At 37.6% G+C, this 25276-nt stretch overlaps 1 protein-coding gene across 8 annotated transcripts in view; it reads left to right on the forward strand.

The window, feature by feature from the left end:
* Positions 1-25276, forward strand: part of RASGRF2 (Ras protein specific guanine nucleotide releasing factor 2) — a 121283-nt gene that overhangs the window by 92041 nt on the left and 3966 nt on the right. For all 8 annotated transcript variants that reach the window (XM_071732218.1, XM_071732224.1, XM_071732220.1 and 5 more), the window contains exons 18-24: positions 3307-3413; positions 13457-13569; positions 19669-19729; positions 20390-20493; positions 21098-21182; positions 21773-21970; positions 23856-23935. In XM_071732218.1, the coding sequence (XP_071588319.1) occupies positions 3307-3413; positions 13457-13569; positions 19669-19729; positions 20390-20493; positions 21098-21182; positions 21773-21970; positions 23856-23935 (748 nt within the window). The remainder of the gene's footprint in view (positions 1-3306; positions 3414-13456; positions 13570-19668; positions 19730-20389; positions 20494-21097; positions 21183-21772; positions 21971-23855; positions 23936-25276) is intronic.

The following is a 25276-nucleotide window of genomic DNA, read 5'->3' on the forward strand; positions in this document are numbered from 1 at the left end:
ATCCTGAAATTAATATCACTCTGTGCCATTTCTTGAGATTGTTTTTTCTTGTATGTTTTTACCTTTTGGTTAATGAAAAGATCTATTCAGTGTCTTAGGAACTTCTGAGGTTTCTCTTGGTTTCTCTGTCAATATTCAATAACTTTAGTTTAATAATATGACATAATTATCCTGATATTGGGAAGGATACAATATAGTACTTTGACTTGTGAGGTTTTTAGCTGTTGTACTGACTGGAAGGGAGCTGTCACATTATTAATAGATTTGCTAGTATCAAAGGAAAACTTCACACTTATGTAATCTTCTGATGTACTTATATAGGTGAACGGATCAGAAATAGTGTCTATTTTCTACAGTTTTTATGAAATAATTCACGTATATAAGCCCACATAACTTACCTAGTGAACAGTGACAGTAATCAAATAATTTCTAATTTTGAGACTACTCAAATTTTCTTTGCCTGATGATCATTTTGAGGATGTGGATGGTACCTGTCTCTGCCACATGCTGTCAGTCCTGGCTCCTGCTTCAGTTACAGGTCATTTTGGTATTGAAACACTAGGAGCCAGCAGTGTGCTAAACACTACTCCAGAGGTTCTGCAATGTCTTCTGGAGTGCACCTGGAGGAGATCATACACTTTGCTTCCTCAGAGCTCTCCACACCAGTCAGCGATGACTTGCACATCTCTTGTCTTCATGAGGGGCAGTTACTCATCTTCATCTCCCTGGCATTGCCTGGAACACTGTCACTTGTTTTTATTGTGGGAGTATTTTCAGGACCCTTTGTCCTGTGTTCCTTCCGTGCTTAAGCAGAAGTGTTTGCTGAGAAATAGGGTGGTATTGTAGGAAAGAGCTGCTGTCAGTGGCTTTTTTTCCTGCACACTAGAACCAGTAGCTTGTCTTTCTTCAGCATCTGTTGTCTCAAGGAGGTCCAAGAGCTCCATGTATTGTCCTCTAGAATACCTGGCTCTTGGCTTTCAGGGCCCAACTCTGCTGAGCTGTTCTCAAAGCTTCTGAATATGGAGCCTACTTGAGGAGAGCTGCTGGTCAAAACAAGTTTTGAAGGAGAGCTTTGAGGTAAAGCCAGACATCCAAATGGCACTAAGTCAGAGAATATTGGGTATTCCGCTCCATTCCAGTTCCACGGGAAAATGTCATAAACATGATCTTCCTCAAACAGTGAGTGTTGCTTGAGGACTTGTGGCTTCTCTTTTTTTTCTTTAAAAAAAAGTAAATTTTGAAAGTTGTGCGAAGAAAGAAGGAAACACATCCTGGATTTCTGAGTTGTTTGCTATTTGAAAACAAAGTCAGAATAAAGGCTAGACTAGATATAGATTTCCAGTTTGTTTTTGTTTTTTTGGGTTTTTTTTGGTTTTTTTTTTTGGCTGATTTAGTGATTTATTTGAAGTCTCACACCTGGAGATGTACAGTCAGTCACCCACTTAGAGTTTAATTCACTTAAATTCACAATGTTCAGCTAAATTAACTTCTTACAAAACTGGAGATCCCCATTTATAGGTTTGAGACATTAAATTCTGACAATATGGATCTAAGTAAATGTGTGTTGCTTATTCTCTACAAGATAATTACTGTTTAAAAATTGATGAAATTCTGAGGACCATAGAAGTTTGCTGAAGTGATCTCAGGAGGTTTTCCTTTTTCCTTTCTTGCTTCTTTTGTTCTTTTAGTAGCTCACTGAAAACAGTCTCTGTAGCCTTCTTTCTGTTTTTCTTCCAGCTTTCTGGAGCTTCTTTCTCTTAATGTTACCTTGATAAAGATTTCACTGCTTAAATATATAATTTTCATTGTTACTTTCATTGCTGCAATTAAGTGTCTAATTGAACAGTTTATAATGTGTATGCCTAGTTGCTTCTGCACGAGGTTAACTGTGAAAGACAGAAAATTAACACACAAAATGTTGCCTAGGTTACCTTTTAGTGAGTAAAGCCGCAGAGATTTTGTTTACTTTACTGTTTATGGGCAATGAAACTCCTGAAGATTTTTTAATATGAAGCTTCCTTCTTAGATGTCAGCTACAGTGTAATCTGTCATAGTTTAAAAAATTCCCATGAAACATAGGTGAAGAAAATACCTTTGGGTCCAACCAGCAGTAAAAGTTGTAAGACAGCAATTAAACATTTCTTTTCCTGCTTATCATTCTAAAAACAGAGCATCAATTTGTATTTCATTTTTTTGTCTTTAGTAAAAATAAAGCAAAACTAATACTCACCTCTAAGACCACCTCTAATGGATTTCTCACAGAATAAATAGAAGTTTAATCTGCCTTTGCAGATTAGACACATTGGAACAACTGTTACGCTGAAAAAATAGTGAAATACTGGTAATGTGGAAGGATGTTTCTAGTTGTTTCCCTGGGTTCTGCCTAGAAAGAATGGAAAACATTAAATCAAATCTAACAAAAACTTAGAAAATTATAAACTTCTCAAGTGCATCTTCAGAGTTGTTTTTTAGAAGCAAGGGGTTTTAATAGCATAATTTTCTTTTTCTAAAATAATGTAGTTATTTAATATAGAGGTTAGGATACAACTGCAGCAAAATGAGAACAAGGAGAAGCAGCAGTGTGAATGCAAAAAGAAACATTTTTAAAAATTGTTTAAATATAAGTAAATAGTACTGACTAAAAAAAGTTGTCTTTACAAGATATGTGGGGACATGTTGCAGTTGGCAAATCTTTATTTTCAGGCAGCTGAGATTGTAAATGTGTTTTCTGTATGCCTTCCCACTTTCTTGTCACCACAGAGGTAAAAAAAACAAAGAGCTTATTTGAAGAGTCTCTATTGACTAGCAGAGCCTGTACAAAACTTCTTTTAGGAAGGAACATTTCTCTTCTTGACCTTCTCCTCTATGCTTCAACGTTATCCTCTCCTATTTCTTTACCATTTCTGAACTTTACCACTTCCCTTTTCTAAGGGAGACTGCTCACTTTCCTTCTGTAATCCCCTAGATTACAAGCCTTCTACATTTTTGGTCTGCTCCTGGTTTTCACTGTTACTTTCTCCTGTGAACTAAGAGAAATCTTGATGTTAATGATGCAGGCAAATACTCTTAATCTTTCTAAAAACAGCATGCTGACCCACTCAGTGCCTGTATTAGTTGTGATGGGCAAGGCTCTATTGTATTGATCTTGCAGATTTCCAGCAGTCTAAATGGTCATCTTGGAAAATATATACGCGTCTTTTACTACACACAAATGCTCTATGAATTTTTTAGTTTACCGCTGTTACTCATACCGTATTTTAATTTCTGCTACCTCCTTTAAGTCCAACGTGTGTCCTTTCCTCACAGGATTCACCAGCTCTGATCGCACGTGTGACAAAGAGCTCATAATACGCCGAGCTGCCACAAATCGCGTCCTCAATGTCCTGCGCCACTGGGTCTCCAAGCATTCCCAGGTAATTCTCCTGTTGCACTCTCCTCCTCTCCATCTGTACCGTGCCCACATTCTCCTTCCAAAATACATTTAGGCAGTTCTGCTGTGTAGCAGTGTAGCAGAGGTCAAACAGCCTGTAAAGTCAGTGCTGTAAAGATAATATTGAAAACTAGTTTGTAAAAACAAACTGCCGAGCAAGTGAAGGATCCTTCATCCTGCCTTGCAAAGCTCTACTGGAAATACCATTGCAACTTTATTCCTGCTGCCATTGCATGAGTTCTTTACTGTTGCCAGGTGAGTGGAGATGATACATGCACAGTGGATTAATCTTCAGATTGTCAGCATCCATGCTAAAGGCAGCTTAGTTCAGTTAGTCTGACCAAATGGATTAAAATGCTTGTGCTTGCATATATATGCTTAGTTATTTGTTGTGATGCTTATGTGGAAGGAGGCATCAATCCTTTGTGTTGGTCCCTACAGCCATGACAGGACTGTGGGTCTGATGTGTAGTGATTACACTGTGTTGACAGAGGGAGGGGGCAAAAAAAAGGAAATCTGAGCAGCTAGTGGCGTTCAGTAGATAGTTGTGTCCTTTGAGCTGCCAGAGGAGGCAAATGTTAGAAAATTTTGGCATGCATGCAGAAGATGACCAGGAAAATTATTAAAAGAAACAAAAAGAACCTCTCTTACTATCATGGGAATGATTTTGAATGTTATTGAAAACAAACGACATACACTGAGTTCTCTTTGACTACTTGCTAAATGAAAATTGCATGTCAAATTCTTGAGCTGTAGCAGGAATGGTGGGAATATTGGGGCGGTGTCCCTGCCACAGTTTGTATTAAGTAACTTCTGTGAGTTGAGCTGAACCTGTGTACTAACTAAAGGATGATTAGTTAATGTGATTTTTAAAATGTTAGGAACCAACAGACTTTGTCTACATTAAAGCAAACCAGTTAGATTGAAGTTCAAGTTTTAGAGCTGCCCCTGATTGGGTTTTGATGATGATCATAAAGACAATGCAGCTGAGAAGAGTGCAAGCTCTATCACTGTAGCAATTTACAAAAACACACTTTCTTTCCTTAAAAATACCTGTTCTCTGTTCCCATTTCATAACTACCCATGATATGCAGAAATATAATAATGCTCTGAATAGTTTTCCACATATTTTACATAATGTTTAAAATTAGTATTTCTTTAAAAATATAAGAGTACAAAGGTAATGAGTAAAAATTCAACACTGCATTTTCAAAGTGGAAGCTATTACCTGTACTCCCTAGGTTCTCTCTGACTTTTATGTTTTTGTTATGGCAAGGGTTGCAGATTTTAATTTTATAGCTCTCTTAATCCAGTATTCCAATATAGCAAATATTTTAAAATACATGGGCTTTGGTGTAGAAAGTAATGAAAGCTACAGCAACAGAGCATGTAATCAGCTTTTTGTGTTGTTTACTTGTGAGACCAGGGAGGGAAAAGGAGCAAACCAGAAATGTCTCACTAGTTTCTGCCAAAAAAATATGGGACAGGACTCCTTTAAGGAAGGCAAGTGAGGAATTAGTCTGGCCAAACAGTATGAAATGTTGGCAGTAAAGACACAAAGTCCTGGGAGAGCAGTAGCTCAGAGCATCATTTTACAGTAACAGCACAAACTGCAAGTCAGAGAACCCTTAGCCACCAGTATCCGGTGAAGAAATGGTTATTAGGTTTTCAAAATGACAAAACACTGTAAGCATTAAAATTCTATGAGATCATCAGATCTGCCAAAACATTTATTACATTTTAAGGTATTTACATTATTCCCTGACCACTTAGTGCATTTGAGACATCCTTCACCTTCAGCAGCAGCCAAGGGCAGGTTTTATTCTCTTAAGAAAAAAAAAAACCCACCAAAAAAACAAACCACAAACTAATTAAGTTGATATTCACAAATATAAATGTCCTATTCAGTATGCTTTGCTGATACTGTTTGCTGTCCACTTGGCTTTGAGTTTGATTCGGCTGCAAAAATTCCAGCATCAAACAGGCAATTTCTGCCCTCTGTGGAAGAAGCTTCTTCACTTCTCCCACTGTTCTCCTTTTTATGTGCTTGAGATCCTTGTGGTCATTCCTATCTTGGGTCCCCTGACACACACATCTTTTTCTGCTGGATTGCCATTTCCTTATTACTATATTCAACAAGAAGCAAAGGCATTAGATGGGTAAACTGTGGGGCTCTCTTTAGTTCTCATTTTAGGATGTGAGATGCTACTACACAGGGGTTTAATATTGCAGCATGTGAGTAACCCTACAGCATTACTAATTCTGTTCTGGTGCTCTCTGATCCCCAAGTGACAGTCAATTCTCTACAAGCTATTTGTCTGCCTAAATTATTCCACTGATTTGTTGTGTTCCAGTTCTCAGAGCAGAGGAGCTGCTGCACAGTCACACAGAACTGTGCAGGCTATCTTAAGAAACATGTGCAATGTAAAGAAAATTGTGTACAAACATCTGTTAAATGTGCTGCTACACGTCATCCCCCTTATTTCTCCCCGGCCTTCCATTCCTTTCTCTGGATCCCTTTGGCTTGCTTTAGTGTGCTGCTCTCAAGTGAAAAATAACATGGGTCAGGGATAGTGCATGATCTGAGGAATGGAGGAATTATCCTAACAAGTGGTTCAGACCCTTGTGTTCCCTCACTGTCCTCCAGCAAATTCTTGGCCAGGTTTTGGAAGGTCTTTTCTCTGAAGGTCTATGGAATTAATTAACTTCCTACTATATGTTGCAGCTGTGTCAAAACAGTTGTGGGTGTTTCAGGGTTTGTCTCCGTTATTTAAAGTTTCACTCCATCTTCACAATATTTAATATATGAGATTGTCTGTGGACAGAAAACAGAAGCATTAAAATTAAGAATTCAGCCTATTCAGTGAGGGTGTGCTTTTATGAAGGAGGTTTTTTTACTTTGAAATCATACAAAACAGTGTTTAGAAAAAAGATTAATTACATTTAAAACTTGGGTCATACTCCCTAGGATTCTCACTTAAATTTAAGTAAATATGTAGTGATAATGCTAAAACTGCAGTCCTTTCAGGAGGGCAGAGGAACTAATCAATGCACAGATAACAATTTTGAAGAAAACATCCTCACATAATACAACACACATATTTTGTTTTTCCTGCACTTAGCAAGAATAATAAAACCTGTACTGTTCATCAGCCAAATCTAGCACAGTGTGAAAGATGTCTTGATTAGGTTTTCCAGGAGCTTGTTTACATTTTTTCTTCTTTTCACTCCTGTCCCTCCTCTTTCTTTTTTCCTACTCTTCTCTGTCTTTTTCACTCATCTGCCTACAAGCCAATAAACCTACCTTTATGCCAAAGTAACAGCAGAATGTTCATCTTTATGTTTTTGTTTTGAGATGTAATTGAGAACAGTGTAGGATTCTCATGTTGTAAACAATGAGAACACAAATGATGAGGCAGTGATTGTAAAGACAAGAGTGTTGCTGGGAATGAAGAGGGCTCAAGAGGAAAAAACTCCTTCTAGCTCTTGTAAAAATGGAAAAACACAAGGGAAAAGGAAGTCAAGAGGAGGAAGTCTTTGTATGATTTTCATTATCCTAGCAAGGTCTTGCAGCTTCATTTTCTTTGTTTAACAGTACTTCCATGCCTTTTATCTAAACATTTCATGTTACAAAACCAAGTTTTTCCTGCTTCTGAAGCAGATTGAAATGGAGATTGCCCAGGGACAAAGCTTTCACATCCGGTGTTGAAGAAAGAGAGGTTGGCTTCTCCAGACTCCCCAGTTTTGAGTGACTGTTGGGTGCTTGTTTCTGTTTCCTTGCTCTTTGAAGATGGGATAAATTGGCAAATCTTAACTCTTACAAACTGCATGGCTACCAGACAGTGTCAGTGAGTTATGAGTTTGCTACAAAGTCCAGGGAGAAGATCAATATGGGCTCGAATTTCAGGAGTATAGGTCATGATCTCATGCCCTGTGCCTTTCTGACTCCAGCTGTAAATTTATTACAAGTTCTTTCTTATACTGGCAAAGCTTGTGGAGTTTTTAACAGAAATTCTTGCAGATGTAGTTAGGGATAGCATCTAGGGATTATGGAGGACACCTGCGTAAAGAGAATTTTCCAAGCAAAGATGATTTCAGTTAGTTTAAAGTAGCTTAGTGCACATGAATTGGCCAATTCCATTTTGTGCACAGGAATAAAAAAATAAAATACAATTCCTTTATAGGAGCCCAACTTGGGTTGTGTTTAAATGCATAAAGTAATGGATATATTGTCTGGGAAATTTATAGTAAGTTTATTGCAGTAATACGAACAAACTAAAATTAAGCCACACTTACTGTATAAAAGCAAGATATTCAGTATTTTAACTAAATTTCAAATAAAGCCCTAGAATACATGGCCTTTAAACAGCAAAGAAATTTAATAGAATCATAGAATCACAGAATGGTTTGGGTTGGAAGGGACCTTATAGATCATCTATAACCCTAACCCCAGGTCCATGGCCACCTTCTCCCAAACCAGGTTGCTCCAAGCCCTGTCAAACCTGACCCTGAGCACTTCCAGGGATGGGGCAGCCCCATCTTCCCTGGGCATCCTGTCTCACCATACTCACAGCAAAGATTTTCTTCCTAATGTCTAATCTAAATCTATCTTCTTCCAATTTGCCCCATCCAATTTGCTTGCACTGTCACTCCATGCTCTTACAAAAAGTCCCTCCCCAGATTTTCTTTAGGCCCTTCAGGTCCTGGGAAGTCACTCTATGGTCTCCCTGGAGTCTTCTCTTCTCCAGGCAGAACAACTCTAACTCTCATCCTTTGTTTGCCAACCTTCTCATCATCTTTGTGCCTCTCCTCTGGACTTGCTCCAACACCTCCATGTCCTTCCTGAGTTGGAGGCTGCAGAACTGGACACAGTACTGCAGGTGAGGTAGCAGAGGGGGAGAATCCCTTTACATTTTGACTATGCTTCTTTTGATGGCTTTCAGGGCTGCAAGTGTACATTGCTGGCTCATGTTGAGCTCCTGGAGTTCTTTCTGAAGTGAGTAATGACAGAAATTGTGAACTGAAGAAACAGAGAAGTTGCCCCAGAGAGTGACAGACCTAGGGAACACTGAGCAAGCCTTCTAACTTGACATTGATCACTTGGTGGAGAAATCAAGTTTGCTTCAACTCCTGCCCTTTGTAGAATGTAATTATGCACTGAGTAGCAATGCACTTAATTGTTGCTATGGACTGTCCAAACACTGCAGGAGCATAAAGGTTTGTTATCCCATGACCTTTCAGGGAACCTGAGTCACCTACAGAATGGTAGCCAAGCTTGCAGTCAGACAAAGTAATCAGCTGTACTCTGTACTCTCTGCTGCTGGAGTCTGGAAGGTCCTTCTTCACTGAGGTCTGAGAATACCACATCCCAAGACTTAAAGGCAGGGTTGTCACATTTCTTATGGGTCCTCAGCACTTTGATCTAAAAATACCAAATGGCTAAAACCAGTGCTTGGATAAGGAGAGGTTTGTAATGTTTGTGCTTAGAAGCTTAGAATTGCTCAGTTGTGCTCATAACACAGCTTAAATTTCCATCAGGTGTTTCAGGCTAATGCTGATACTGTAGAATCAGGGCTGGTGCTCTTTCCCAAATAGTGACTGTCTCTTTGTGTTTGAAACTGTTTGGAAGACAAAGCTGTTGTCCTTTGCTTGCTTCTTGAAGCTAGCCAGACTTAATTCAAGTACAGGGATTAAATTTCATGAGAGCCAATCATTATCTCTTCCTTCCTCTTCATTTTCTCTTGTGTGTGCTTTATGGGTTGAAAAATTCTCACTGTGTAGTTACAAGATGAAGTGTTTAGGAACAGACTGCAGTGCACCAAGTGTTCTTTCTTGTGATGGTAATATCAGCTACATCTGGGAGCATCTGTGGAAAGGCCATGGGCTGTGGATGCCAAGGCTGGGAATCTGAATTGGAAAGCAGACAGCTCCTTTCCTTCCCACCTGGAAAAAATGTGTCCAGCCTGGGAGGCTCTTGTTGATCTGGCAAGAGCCATCTCCCTGTCCATGACAAGCCCTGCCAGCTTGGGGTGTGATACTTGGATGGGTGGCATGCATCTACCTGTGCTGGCACAAGCACCTGGAGAACTTTCCATTCTCTGGCCTCTTCAGAGCATAGCACAAAACATTAGGCTTTAAAAAGAGAAACTAATAAAATGAGTCCAAATGCATTCAGCAAAGCCTGTCATGGGGGGGGGTAGTGCTACATTTATCCTGCCAGGCTGTGCTCCTCCTCCCCCCCTGTACGTGGCAATCACAGCTGGCCAGACACTCTTTTGCCTTGTAAGCAGGTGCCTGAGGAGTTGAAAACTTGGCTCTGGTTTCAGAGCTAAACTTGGGTGAGATTATTTTTACATGAAGTATGTAGGGTTATGTTGACATTGGATGATGTTACTCGGTGAAAGGGTTCCCTCTAGAATTTCATTGTGATTTCTCCATGCATGGTTCCTTCCCCTCTCCCCTCCTTTCTTCTTGCTTTTTGCTGCCTCTGCTGCAGTCCTTTTTCTTCTGGCCAGTAATTCCCAATCCATCATCATTTTGTTTTATTTTATTTTATTTTATTTTATTTTATTTTATTTTATTTTATTTTATTTTATTTTATTTTATTTTATTTTATTTTATTTTATTTTATTTTATTTTATTTTATTTTATTTTATTTTATTTTATTTTATTTTATTTATTTTATTTTATTTTATTTTATTTTATTTTATTTTATATTTTATTTATTTTATTTTTTACTCAGTTGGAATAGGTTGCCTCTGAAGCACTTCTCATTCTGCAATACAAGACCAATCCCTTCCTCCTGGCAAGGGACTGTACTTGCACTTTGTAAAGAGAATATTTGTGCATGGTAGAGATCAACAGTCTGGTTATGAGTCTACTTAAAATGAAATCATGCCAACTTTGGTGCTGTATAGTTCCAAAGGAGGCTTTTGCTTCTATAGTACAGGTGGATGACAGCAAACTTCATACATTTCTCTATGCCACTGCAGTTTTTTTCTGCTGAAAACTTTGTTAAGTGGTACTGAATGTGGTGCACAGTGCTTGTGATAGGTTGGGAACTTCATACATCCTGTTCTTACCCAAGGTCACTATGGTGCAGACCTTCCACTTAACTCATCAGCTGTCGTTTTTTCTTTACCTGCACATTTCATTAGTGGTTTTGCTATATAAAGATTAAATAAGTAGGGAAGGAATAAATTTCCTGTTACTGACAGTAATGGACTTAAAAATAAAAGTTTAAATTTAGCTGTTTGTCTGAAAATTTGGGCTTGGTTGCTAAGTGTTTTGGTGTTTGTCTAATGCTCATGTTAACCTTCCTCCGTAGAGATAAGTACATGTGCATGTTTAAGTGGAACAATTTCCCTAGATTATTTATGTCTTGCTCATCGCACTTGCATCCCAGTACACCTGAGATCAGGAGCTTCAATGGAAAGACAAATTAACTCTCCAGTTTTCTTCTGCATTCCACTTTTTTTTCATTTTTTTTTCCCCCTCCTCAAATTATAAGGAGCAGCTGGTGCATTGCTATAAAAAAACTAATACATCTGGGCACAAAAAAGAGATTTTATAAGACAACAGCTTACAAAATAGCATGGACAGGGAGCCAGGTCTGTCACGTGGCAGGGCTGTGCTGTGAAGTGGCATCAGTTGTGGTCAGGCTGACACAGAGATGTGACAGCAGCTGGGACCAAAGGAGTCACACAAACCACTGCATCCTCTGTTGATAATCCCTAATGGTTTGGACTGACTACACTGATAAAGGGTCAAAGATCTCTCATTTTTCTGTGACTAGAGATGTGGATTTTTCCACCATGAAGTCCCTTCCAGTGTAATTGAAAGCCAGTGTAATTGAAGTCGAAGATAGCCTTAACCCTAGGAACCAAGTGTTCATATAGCTTGCTGGATGAAAAAAAAAGAACCAAACCCAAAAAACTAGTCTGAGTTTTTCCAGTGATTTCAGGACCACTGTCATGTGGAGATGACAAAACAATCATGTTTTGCTGTCCATGTACAATGTATTCATTCTCATTACTTATAAGAATTAAATTGTAAATTAATTACCTGTGCAAAAGGTAAAGTACTTCACTTTTTCTGAGCCTGAGACTAATAGGTGCGGCTTCCCCCTTTAAATAGCTTTTAACACAGAGACTTTCTTGAAAAATTTAGTTGCAATAAAGCAATAGAAATTTTCTCTTCTTGAGGAGAGTTATCCTGTGATGAAAATAGTCATCCCATTATGGTGGGAAAACTAATGGCCATCCTCAGACTATAGGACAGACAGTACTGCTATTAACTATGATGGTTGCTTAAACTTGTGCAGACTTAAGGTTTCTGTAGCTAAATTTTTATAGTTTCAAATCCCAAATGATTTTCTTTTAAAAACCACCGGAGTGAACAGTATGCTCATGTGGTTCAATTACATTCCTCATCCATTCACGGATGAGTCCTGCTTCCATGCCCTAAATAAGTGAATAAAAATCTCTGTCATCTTTTGAAAACTGACTAAAACTGTTACTGAAGGGGGAACTGCTACAAGAAATATATTTTATAAAACAAGCACAAGGCAACACCCTTAATTTTTTTTTTTTTTTTTTTTTTTGCTAGTTTTTGAGGCATATTCAAAGCCTAATACTGCACAAGTTTCTGTTCTCCAGCATCCTTTAATATACAGATACATCACTGAAAACTAAGACACAGATACTATTGGTTTTAAAATATGTATCAGCTCTGGCAGGGTTGAGACTTTTGAAGGGACATAATGGGGTGCTTGTACCAAGAAGAAAATGCCCAGGGCAGCAGGGAATTTCTGAGCACTGGCATTTTGAGCAGTAAGTTTTTAAAAAAGTTCTGTAAGCATGGCTGTGACACCACTTTCTGTAAGGAATGTGCATCCTCCTTCCTTTTCTTAAGTATTTAATCCCTTTTCCAAACTAAGCATCACTTTCCTCTGTGACTTAGGGTGCACTCTGGTACTCACACATCCCCTCAAGAGAAATGAGTGGTGTGATGATGTGAGTCTTGGCCAGAGGTGATTCTCCTCAGACACATATATCTGAAAAAAATAATCTGCTTATTTAGGAGCCTGTCACAACAGAAACTGTTGTACCTGATTCTTTCGGAAAATTAACATTTTTCCAGTTTGAGTGACTTTGTGTGTTCTGTTGCCATGGAAACAAGCAGGGGCTTTTTAGAAACGTGGTCTTGCTTGCAAGTAACTGTGGGATATCAATGAAGATCTATTATGCACTACAGGACTGAAGGTTTGGGGTTTAGTTTTCTTTCCAAAAGCTCAATAAAAGCATTTTTGAAGTTTACTCCTGCACGTTCCCACCTTAAAGCTCATACACTGTTCTGTTCTTTGATTTTCTCCAATATCAGAGACCAACAGAAATGGTTGTTGAGTTTTCCCCCAGTGTCAGATGTCAGACTGCCTCAGAAATAATTAAAATGCTGAAGCTCTTACATGCAGTGCCAGAGAGTACTACTCTGATTTATTGTGCTTATATTAGGCTGAGCACTCCACTATGTGGAACAAAAAGCAGACCTTTGCAAAAGGGACTGTATGAGATAAGAAATACTAGAGTGGGAGACAGATAAACAAAGAAACTTGAGAAAACAGTAAAAAATCTCCAGTGTCTAGACTTACTAGGCAGTGGTCACAGTATTGCAGTTAAACTGTCTCTCTGAGAAGAGAGAACGAGGCATTTTATGTGTGTTGGTGAGATGCCGTTCTTACTTCAGAAGAAAAAGGTTAAGTGATTTGCCCATTTCCACACAAAAAACGGAGGTCAGAAAACGAAGCAAATTACAGCCTTCTGGGCTCCCACTTCTGTAGCCTGTTGACTAAAACAGCTTTTCTAAATATTTTCAAAACTAGCAACAAAAAAATCCAAGCAAACAAAAAAAACCAATCTTACAAAACTATATTTTTCAGCTATTTGACCAACATTTGGTTGGCTTGCTGTTGATTGTTTTGGTTTTGGCTTTTTTTAAAAAAAGGAATAAAATGTTTTTTCTTTGCAGGATTTTGAGCTCAACAATGAGCTAAAAATGGATGTGTTAAATTTGCTGGAAGAAGTTTTGAGAGATCCTGACCTTCTGCCACAAGAAAGGAAAGCTACTGCAAATATACTGAGGTAAATCACATTTCCAGTAATTATTGAAATGTTATGCTAACTATAGCAGGTGGAATAGTTAGGGGATCATGTATCATAGCATTAACAGGTGGGTTTTTTTTCTCCAGAATACTTGATTTTGAAGAATTACTAAGTGTTTCATGAACTATAAAACAGAATGTGCTTTAAAGTTCAATAAATAAAAGTATCTGCATTAGAAAAGTCGTGCAGCAGAACAGCTGGCAGGCATGGGCTCAGTTTTTCTGCAGGTGAGAAAAAAGCTTCCCAGCAAAGCAACGAGGCCACTGCTGTGTGCCTGGAGTAGTAAGGGCTGTAGTAACTATCTGAGTAACTACCCACGCACTCTGCTAAGCTCAGGAGAGGCTTGTGGTAGCCTAATGACTTGTGACATCCTAACGAGACCATGCTCACACTCTCCTTTGTGTCAAAACCATGTCTAAAATTCCTTGGGTAGCTTACAGGGAAGAATTTTTGCTTAATTAGTCCTGGGAAATAAAGAACCTTTAAGCTGCTTCATAACTCTAACTATTTAAATTAGGGTCATAGCACCTTATTTTGTTTCTTAGGGTTGGTATTGCATAGTTGAGTGTATCTAGTCATGCCAAGGAGGCAACTGTTTATAAATATTTATCAGTGCAAACATGTTTGCCTGTTAAATTTGAATGTGATACAGTGATTTTTAGGTAAGTTCTTTTACATTACAAAGGAGCAGTAAACATTTAAAGACTTGGCAGTTGTTAAAATAAGATACAAATTAAAAACACAGATAAATTTGTGGCCTGCTTTGTTGGTATTTTTTTAAGTGTTCTGCTGGAAAGGCAGGAAGGCTGCAATCAATGCAGTGTGTCTGAACCATTAGACAGGTTTCCCCATTAGATGATTACATGAAAAAGAATGTCAGAAAACTGAGGGAAAGGTTTTTCATCTGCAAGAAAGAAAAGTCAAACAAAGGATAGCAAACAAAGATAAGTTCTTAATAAAAGTAATTCATGTCAGTGTGATCCTACTTAATTTTTACATAAATAAAAATAATCCTCCTTTTTAATTATACTCCGTCTGCTGTTACCTGAAGTAAAAATAGCAAGTTTGCTTCAGGTATTTCCTTGGAAGAAACTAAACCTGCATTGGCTGCTCTTGGCAGAGTAATGTAATCCACTTACAGGTCTTTAACACACAAGTTTGTAATCAATTTCCTGTATCCAGTTTCCAATTAGCCAGTTTCCATTAGATGCTGCATTAAAAAATGGAGACCTAGGTAATTATGTGCAAACTTTGAGTTGCCCTTACTTGCATCATTCCACTGCTAATCTATGAAATGAGAGATATTGCTTGCCCTCTCCTTCCTTCTAGAGCTTTCTACTTTATTATCTAAACATGCTATATATGCTACTGATACAATTACTCAGATACTACCATTAAATATTTTAAATTAAGATTGAATTTTTTACCATGGTATGATTTTTCATGAAAAAAAAGAATTCTGTAAAAAATGAGAATTTAAAAAAGTTATTTTTTTTTAAACTGAGGAACAGGAAGGAGAAGATGCAAAAGGAAGGAGTAATCAAATCAAGAGCTTTTTATTCCATTGTCAAGTCTCCCTCAAAGATGTATCTGAAGATTACTACTTACTTTAGTAGGGATAACCAGGACTATGTTCCTCTAGACCCAGAGCTCATATACTTGAAGCAAAAAGCTCACATGATGCACTGAGATGTTGTGCAGTTCTACAACCAAGTTCTATACCAGTGTATCTCCAATATGATTGGTTTATTTTGCAAACTTTCTGTCATTTGCCAACATGGCAGATTACAGTAAGTAAGCTGAGTATTAAGAAAAGGCCTATAATGGAAAAAAAAAAATTTCTGGTGTTTCTTGAACTCTCCCTAGGTTATAATGACACCTCTCTGCCTGGAGTTAGAAAAAATTCTATGGTGGGACCCAGTGGGTCTAGATGAAGCACCTGACCATGAAACAATCTGTAGGCAGCTGACAAAGTACCCCTTTCAGATTATCTGTCTGTCAAAAAGGAGATCTGCCCACCAGTACTGACTAAAGTGAGGCAAGATGACTTCTGCTCCAGAGATCACAGGAGACAGAATAGAGGCAATGACTTGTGGAGGGTCTAAAACCCACCCTGGATGTCCTAAATGTGTCAAGAGTCTTTCTTATAGAAACATGTAGAGGTTCTCCCAGGTATGGTGTTCCTTTTTTGGTTCACCTACCAGTGCCTGGTTCAGTGAAATGCTGCTCAGAACATCACCACCACATTCTTCAGTATCTCTTTGTTATCTTCTTGGTTCTCCTCTAGAGGTAGGGATTTCATCTAATACTAATGCTAGTAGAGGAAGAATTTAAATTATGCACCTGGAACTGAAGGGATATTTTTACTGTTATTAGATATAAATTTGTTTGAGGAATTTTCACAGCATGTATGTGAAAGCACAGATTTTTCATAATTGGAAGTCTTGATTAAACTATCATTCAAAGGGCTTCCCTGGGACAGGATGAAAATGGGAAGGAGGGATGAGCTTGTTGATATTCCCCTCATGAAAATAGCAATTCACTTAATTGCTAGCTAAGTGTTCAAAAATTGAATTTTTAGTGGTTGTGAAGAGGTGCTTGTTGCTGGTTTTTATATGTAAATGGCCTTATCAAAATACTTAGTCTATCAGAATTTTGTCTTCTCACCCTGTAGGTCTTGACTTCCCCACATTTCTGTATTCACTGTCCTCTCTCAACTCTGAGAAGCAGAGGAATTCAGAGTTTAACAATAATTTCTTACAATAAATTCCAATTTCTTACCATAAATTCCATTTTTTTTACCATAAATTACCAAAGTTCAAACACTTGTGAAGGAAAGTTCATGCTTTCTGAGATGAAGTACAGGTGTATTCCAAGGACTGTGTCCTTGAAGGATATTGGGTACAAATATCTATTTTTACAGACTGACACAGGCTTTGAGTGTATCTGTGGAAATGTACACAAATTTCTTCAGAATCAGTGCCTTTGTTAGCAGAGACTGGAGGAGCAGGAAATGTTGGTTTGTGTTGTGGAGATGTTATGATCAGCTCTGGGAAAGCTCTGGATAGAATATGAATGGCAAGGAAAGTGTTTATGAGAGATATTGAGCTGCCTCATGCCTTCCTGAGTCATCGAACAGAACAGCTGCTATTTCTTGTGGGATGAGATTTTTTGCTGAATGGACAGGCAGGGTTTCTCTGATGGGTAAAAAAGCTTGGGTTTTTTTCTTGTTATTCAATATTCATTCTGAAAGCCCAGCAAATTTACTGAATTATGTTTTGCTTGAGATTTTATCAGCCTTACTTGCTAACTCCTGAAATCTGAGTAAATTTGTATTGATGGCGAAGCAGGTAGGTATGAAGAACACCGGTGAGTGACTTTGATAAACAGACCTATGTGAAAACAAAATGGGTGATTCAAGAAACAGTTCCTCCTACTTCTTCCTGAGAATAAATGCAAATTAAATCCAGTGATATTCAGAGGTCAAAATTTGATGGATAACCAACTTTATGCCTTGGATGATCTCACAAGGCAATGCAATTCCTACAAACTTACACCAGATCTAAAGTATTTTAAAATGTTTTATGTATCATAAAGGGATGAGGAGACAAATTTTAATATTTTCCACAAGAAAATCACTTTAATATTTGTAAGAATAACAACAAATGTGTCACCCAATTCAGTCCTCCCAGAGAGGGTACTGTTAAACACTCCAGCAGAATCTCTGCTTTGCTTTCTCTCATAACTCTATTCACATGGACTTTTTATACAGTTTCCAAGAGGCTGTCCAAGGAGTGGAATGGGAACTGCCCAAGTAGAACTGATCAGCTCAATGTACCTTCCTAGACTTTGCTGAAACTAGGCATCCTAAAGCTGACAATAGGGCAGACTGAAGTGGAAGCTTCCATGGATGCTATCAAAAAGTAGCTTTATCTAATCTAGAGATGTGTTGTCCTCTGCAGATTTAAACACTTATGGATAAAAGGAGAATTTGTTTTATGAGACCACTGTGTTAGAAAAAAAAAAAAAAAAGAACCAGTCATCTCTTCAGAATGAGGGATTATTAAGTCTACATACATTGTAAGATGCCATGTTAGAGAGTGTCAGGAAGCAAAGATAAGGAAAAGTTAAATACTTTCATCTTCTTAAGAATTTCATGATTGTGATTTTGTTTTTAATTATGCAAATAAAATATTTTCTGCATCAAAGATAAGAACTCCAGCAATATAAAGTTATATGTCAGGAACATAAGTGATGATTTCACAAGATCACTGAGAATACCTGGGGCAGAAGGGCAAGCCCTCTTCCTTTTTATTGCCAGGAAGCACATGCTTGTGTCATATGATGAACAATTCCTTTCTGCAGACAATGAGTCCTGAGGTACAGCACAAAATAAGCTCCTCAGGAAAGACAGATTTCCAGTTTGTTTACAGTTTCTGAGGCTGCACAGTTATTATCTGGAGAAGAATCTTAGGGTTCTCCTGAAGAATTAGACATTCAAGATTTTGCACGGCTTGCCCAGCAAATGTAAGGTATTTCCCTCTGCTTTTCAGATAAGGTCATTTGTGTGGACTTGACAGGCTGAAAATGAAGGCAGGGATGTTTCTTAGATCCTTTCTCTCTGTGTCTGCATTTGATTTCAACTTACTCCTCCAATTTGGCAAACCAAAAGGAAACAACAGCAATCCACAACAGAAGAACCTCGTGTACTAAGCATTAACACTTCCTCCCCACCCACATAGTACAAATGCCATTATCTTATACTCATATCTAAAGTCTCCAGGCAATATAGTCTTTTTTTTTTTTTTTTTTTTTTTTTTTTTAACCCTTTCCCTTTTCCTTTTGTCTGTTACTACAGAGTGCAAAAATAAAGAAGGGACTGTGAGAAAGTTCCAGTTACTGCACTTTGCAGAATGATCAGTAGGGCTGAATCTTCTTTGAAACTGGTCATCTAACCTTTCCTTGAAGGTTCAGCTTATGAGTAATTCTACACCTTCTGCAGAAAGCCTGTGTCATTGCTCACCCAGAATTGCAGTTGGAAAATAGAACCAAATATTGAAACTGAATCTCCTCTGATGTGAATCAGCCCCAGTGACTTCTTGCCATGTCATTAATGTCTTTATAAGCAGTCTTTTACATGCCAACATACTGTTCTGTCTCCCCGAATCTTCTATTTTCTATATTATACAAATGCAGTCTATTCAAGGTTTATTTGAGTCTGTATTTTCCACACAAAGGAATAAGATCTTAGAATTACATGCCAAGATAATACATCAAGGTAGATGGACTTTGATGAGTACTTTTTACTTCTACTGGTTTATTTTTGGTGCATTACTCTGTGAGCTGCCCTAATAGTCATGGGATTTCTATAGCAGGATTGGAAGCCTCAGTTAACACCTGTACTATGAAAGCAAATCATGTACTTTCTACAAGTAGAATCTGCTAGCAATCTGTTGTCTATTTCCACACTCACAGCTGGTTTTGTGGGACACTGAACTGGACAGTGTAGTGCCCATAAACAAGAACACTTCACAGTGAGCTACTCCCTTTATGCATCCCTTTACTTTTGCTGTCCTTCCTTTTGCTGTCTTTCCTTCACTTCTAAAATGTTGATTTTCGAAACATTTCTCCAAAGTACCATTTAGCACAGTAATTTAAGAATCTGAGAAAAGGCTTGAGATGTAATTTTCCACCATTTGGTTTTCTGGGATTATTCACAATTGAAGGCACCTGGTTAATAATAAGAACAACAAGCAACAACAATAACAATAATGATATTTTATATTGTATAGTTTCATATTATTATTATTCAAGTAAGTACAGTAGTTATTGTACATGACAATTCTACAGTATATGGGGTTCTTAACACAGAGATTTTAAGCCTTCATGAGCCTCATTTTATCTTACATGACTGGTGTTCTACTGTTTTGTACACTTTTACTTAAAACAAGACATGAGATTTTAGGTACCACTATTAAGATTTATTTTAGATAAACATATTGACTATTTGTGATATGTTTTTTCCATAACCAATGGCCATTTAATTTACAAATTATGTTCTGCTACTTAATTTTTCAGAACTCTTTCTCAGGAAGATCAAGAAGATACCCACTTAAAAATAGAGGATATAATTCAGATGGTAAGTTCATCCTGTAATTTAAACATAAATTCTCCTATAGAAATGTCATGCTTTAAGTCATTAAAATGTAGCACAGCTGCAGCTTTACATCTGAACAGAAATATTGTTCTTTTACATCAGGAATGTACATTAATTTTAGTGAGAGTAAGAATTTGGAGCTCATATCAAAGATAACAGGCCAAAACTTTACAGTTTGGATTTCAAAAAAAGGATAGAAAAGGGGGAAATATATTAATATACATGAAGTAATAAGCATTTGCTATCTCAGCTGCCATCAGAACCATAGCTGACCTTGACCAACAGTGCCCATCCTCCAAACTGTAGTCACTGGCACTGCATAGTGCATTGCATTGGTCTGAAGAAGAGTGTGGTCAATGAACTAGGTGCAGAGTGATAATGTGGAAAGTAATTCAGACACTGAGCACAGACTCAAGCCTCTAAACATACTTACAACTTGCAATGTGCCTGTTTTCCTGTGAATTTCCAGCCTGGTGTTTACCCTTATGTTGCTAGAAAATTTTTTTCCTTCTTATTTCTTTGTAGCAAAGAAGTTATTGACAGCTCTGTGTTGAAAGTTGATAGGAAGTTCCTAATGCCCTGTGCTTTGAAATGTCCTTTGATGCAAAAAGAGATCATTAAGTGTTCTCCTTATTTTTGCAGTCCGATTGTCCAAAACCAGAGTGTTTTGAGACTTTGTCAGCCATGGAGCTTGCAGAGCAAATAACCCTTTTAGATCACGTAGTTTTCCGAAGCATACCCTATGAGTAAGTGTTCTCCTACGAGTGACTGAAGTGAGTGTGGTGGATGAGTTACTGACTTAGGCACTACACTAATTCATGATAGTGACAAAAAGGTTTGCATATATAACAGGATGATGTCCTCTGGCTGTTTTTCGCATTGCTTCTCACTCCCCTTTAATCTGATCATGTTTTGAAAGACTGAGGTCTTTGCTAAGAAAGAAAAAAAAAACAAACAAACTGTGGTCTAAGGCTCTGGGGGTGAACAGAGAATAGAAGTGCTGAGCCTCTAGGGAGGGAGTGTCAAATCAGCTTCTTTCATACAGCAATTTAGCATGGATATACCCATGTAAGCTGACAAGACCAGTTTCAAATAGAGTCACAATGTTGAAATTTGGATGGGTGGCCAGGGGAGGGGATTAAAAGAAAAATACGTCTTCTTTATAATATTTAGTGCTTCAGAAGACATTACAATTTGTAGAGTGAAATGCTGGAACTAGTGTAAAGCTGTGTTATTAGGTTCTAACAAAATGAGGTAGACTTGAAATCCACTTTGGTTATGGTTAGAGACAGAGGCCATACTGTGTTTATTAAAAGCATTTTTGTTTGTTTCTCTCCCCTCAATTTGTAGAGAGTTTCTAGGGCAGGGCTGGATGAAAGTGGATAAAAACGAGAGAACACCCAATATTATGAAAACCAGTCAGCATTTTAACGATGTAAGTACTCTTCAGGATAAATTGCTTTCTAGGGACTGTATTGGCACTGTCTATGACCTCTGGGACAGAAATATCTGTTTTCTTTACAATGTGATGCAACTTCTTATCTAGTAGTGGCTGAATGTTAAAGTTTTTTGTGATTAAACTTTTAAATCAAAGCACATGAAGATTCTCATTGTCAGGAACCTGCACCTATCGCATTCCAATGGCAATAGAGTAGAACACATTAAACTACTACAATGCCTTATTGCTTACAGAAGAAACAAAATTTTCTCCAGAGAGGGAAAATACAACACCAAATTTATGTAATGATTTTTTTTTTTTTTAACCCACAGACACATCTTTGCTCTTTCTCATTTTTCTTGGATTTTACTGAGTGACCTTCCAGTTAGGTTTATTACTTCTTTCCTTTCATCATTCCCCTGTCCCAGTTCCCCCTACCACGCTGTTCTCAATACACTTTCCCTGGCTTTATTAAGAGCCATAATTCTGCTGTGCTTTAGGTTTTTTCTGCCTTGTTCATTAAATAATTATAGGCTGAAAAGAATTGTATTTAAATGTCCTAAAATTCTTCCACTTTCTTTGGCCAGATGAGTAACCTTGTTGCCTCCCAAATCATGAATTATGCTGATGTCAGCTCTCGGGCTAACTCGATTGAGAAGTGGGTAGCAGTAGCTGACATTTGTCGATGTATGCACAATTATAATGGTGTGTTAGAAATTACATCAGCCTTGAACAGAAGTGCGATCTACCGACTTAAAAAAACCTGGAGTAAAGTATCCAAACAGGTAAGAAATATTCAATAGCAAGTTGGGTTTCTAAATTTTGTGGGTTTATTGTTCAGAGAACAACAGGCTGAGAGGTGATTTGCCCTGTAAGTGTTGAGGCTTTTACAATACTCTATTTGCTGCGAGCACTGAGTGGTACCAGTATTCCATATCAAGGTAATCTTTATTTAATTTTTCCTTTTTAAAGTGTCATTAATTAAATATCTGTCAGAACAAACTGGATTTCAATGGAATTAGCAGGTGCCTGAGACTACAACTTGAGCCTGAAATATTGAAATCTTTGAGAAGATTAGATTTGGATGCTTTCAGATATGCACATCTAGTTGGTTTCTAGTTGTAAGTACAGTCAGGTCAGCTGCCTGAAATAGGAGCCATCTTTCCCTGTCTTCAGGAAACCAGTAGAGGTGCCAGCATTTCTTCTCAAGGTGTCAAGTGTTTTGCTACACTGTAAGAGACAACCAATCTTCTTTTGCATTTAGAGGCCCAAGTTAAGCTCTTGCCTTGCTGCTGAGGCTGTGAGCAGCATGACTAAGGCTGTGAGAAAGACTTATCAGTAAAAGAAATGAGATGGACAAAGAGACGAGCCAGCTTGAGAAGTATCCAGTCTTTCATGTTCTCTGTTTTAAGTGGTTTGGCAAAACTGGTTGAATAATTTAAATCTCAACTTTCTGATATTTGAAAGAAAAGTAAGTGGTTTAGCACATGGAATAGCACAGCAAGGAGGTAAGTAGGACAGACTTGTAGTCAGACAGTCATTTATAACTTAGGGAGCATTCGGATAAATAGTGTGCTTAAGCTACTTGGAAGATTTCAGGTTGCCCATTTTAGATCTGGATAACTAACATGCAAACGATGGGCTTTTGTCATAGCATTTCCCTCTCTGTGTGTTTCTGCAGCTTTTGCAAATCACTAGAGTAACCCAAGCAATGAAATCCACTTAATATACATTCTGACTGTACTGCCTTCTCAAGTCAGCTTTTATCATAGAATCATAGAATCATAGGTAGGAAGGGACTTTCAGCTGCTTTGTAGATGGTGCTGCATTGTTTTACTCTGAAATATGTATAAAATCCTTTCAATGTAGACTGTTATTTAAGACCTTACCTATAGAAAGTTTTATGTTTGCAATTTGTTAGATTTTTTAACTTCTCAATAAGAACCAAACGAAAAACAACAATGGATTCATGTTGTTGCACAATTCTCCAGTACTTACTGGAAACACAATCTGAGTTTACTATTGAGAAAAAAAAAAAAAATTGTCTGTTTCTGCCTACAGCTTTTTCTTAATTGCAAATTCAGTTTCAAAAATGACAAATTTCTCATGATTCTCTGTACTGTCTGTATAAATAAACTACAAAGAATATTTATTTTGATGTAACCAGACTCCGATAGTGCTTGCTGAAAGTAATCTTTGTAAACAGCAATATATAGTCAAATACATATTCAGCTTTTACCAGAAAGATAAGGTAAAACCACCTTAGTGTAAACTGCCAGACTGTAAACATCCTTTATTGTCCTTAATTTCAGCAAATGGAGCTGAGGGTCCTTAGCAGGATGTAAGATCCTCTCCCTGATGCTCTTCTATGCACAGTAAACTGAATTGCTGACCATTAAGTTAATGAACTTGTATTTTTTCCTGAGTTTGCAGGCTAATATTATTAGCATAGATACAGGTTCTGTGTATCACTTGAAGGAACATCCTTAATGCTGCTTCATCTCCATTTTCAGAAATAAACTAGGAGCTACAATAAAGCTAAATTGCTAATGCCTGTTGCTACTTTTGAAAACGGGGTGCAGATGCTAAGTGAATTTCACCTTTTGTAAAATCTAATCCCTGCCATTTTTGTGCAACAGCTATGACATTTCTAATGCATTTTCTTTCTAGACAAAAGCTCTCATGGACAAGCTTCAGAAGACTGTATCATCTGAAGGAAGATTTAAAAACCTTAGAGAAACACTCAAAAAGTATGCTTCCCTACAGTATACAATTATATTTTGTTATAAGGAGTGTAAAATGTATGTTAAATTTGTATGTTAAATCTTAAATGTAAAATTAAAGATTATTATCTTTAATAATCTTTAATAATATTTTAACCCAATAACCTTTTAAATCCTAGCTTTGTTATATTTGTTATTGTTGTTCTGCTGAGTACCCTGCTAATCAGTACCCCTGACAGATAAATTCAGTATCTCCAGAGAACTGCTGAAACAAATTACAGTATTATTCTGTGTGAATGTCTCCTCCTGGGGTTTTTCTTACACTGATAAACTTTTTCAATAACCATAAAGCCAGGTTAAAACTAAAACTTCTTATTCAAAACCTGGATTCCAGAGTCCTTGTTCCAGATAAGAAGTTAAAGTTTAGGACTAAGCTTGGGTCAGATCAAAGAACCTTGATCTTGTTTCTGACAGTGGCCAGTGGCTGATGAGAGGAACATAACAAAACAAATGCACAAGGCTATTTCCTCTCCTTTAGCCTCCCAGACCCCTGTAGTTTGCCACCCTGCAGAACAACCTGGCTTTTTTGCACAGTAGTCCTTGAGTATTTTTTTCTTAAATTGATGTGCCAGAATGTGCTGGATCTAATGCAGTGCTGGTATCCAAAATATCCTGTATCCAGGATTCTACCATTTTTGTATCAACACCAGATGCATGAATGCAGACCCTGTGGTTTTTAAGGTTCTGGAATCAGAAATAGACTTTCCAGGACTGAGTGCTACAACTACTTTGAATCATCTTGAGACAAGCAAAGAACTGAATTACTAAAATAGTTACTAGAATGTTTCAAAGTATGTGTGGTTCAAGTTAGTGGATTTTTACTTTTACAATACAGTTGGGACTTAATACCTTTTAATTAAAAAAAAGTTCTCACTGTGTATGACCAGGTATTTTAGGTTGCTATGCTGCTTTTCTGTGTACAGCCATCACCCATCTAACATAAAAAATACATAGAATTAAGTGCACTGCTAATTGTTGTCAGCAGTCTGCCTCAATTAAGAGTACAGCTATCACATTACATCCTCCTTATGCCAGAGCTCCAGAAAACCAAGTGTGCTGCTATTTCTGCTGGGCAAGAATCAGTCAGTGCAAAGCAGTGATTATTGCAGTAGGGAAGCAATCTTTATCCCAGTCCTCCTGTCTCCAATAAAATCAAATCCTGGTATTCTAGTGTTTCTCTTCCCAGTTTTTTAGTCCATCTTTGCTGCCCCTCTATCTCTCTTTATTATGTGCTCACTGTTGAGGAGGCCTGAATAGATTTTGAAAGAATGGTATATACATATATATGTATCCATACTCATCTGTATA

Source organism: Heliangelus exortis, chromosome Z, assembly GCF_036169615.1.
Source record: "Heliangelus exortis chromosome Z, bHelExo1.hap1, whole genome shotgun sequence".
NCBI lineage: Eukaryota > Metazoa > Chordata > Aves > Apodiformes > Trochilidae > Heliangelus > Heliangelus exortis.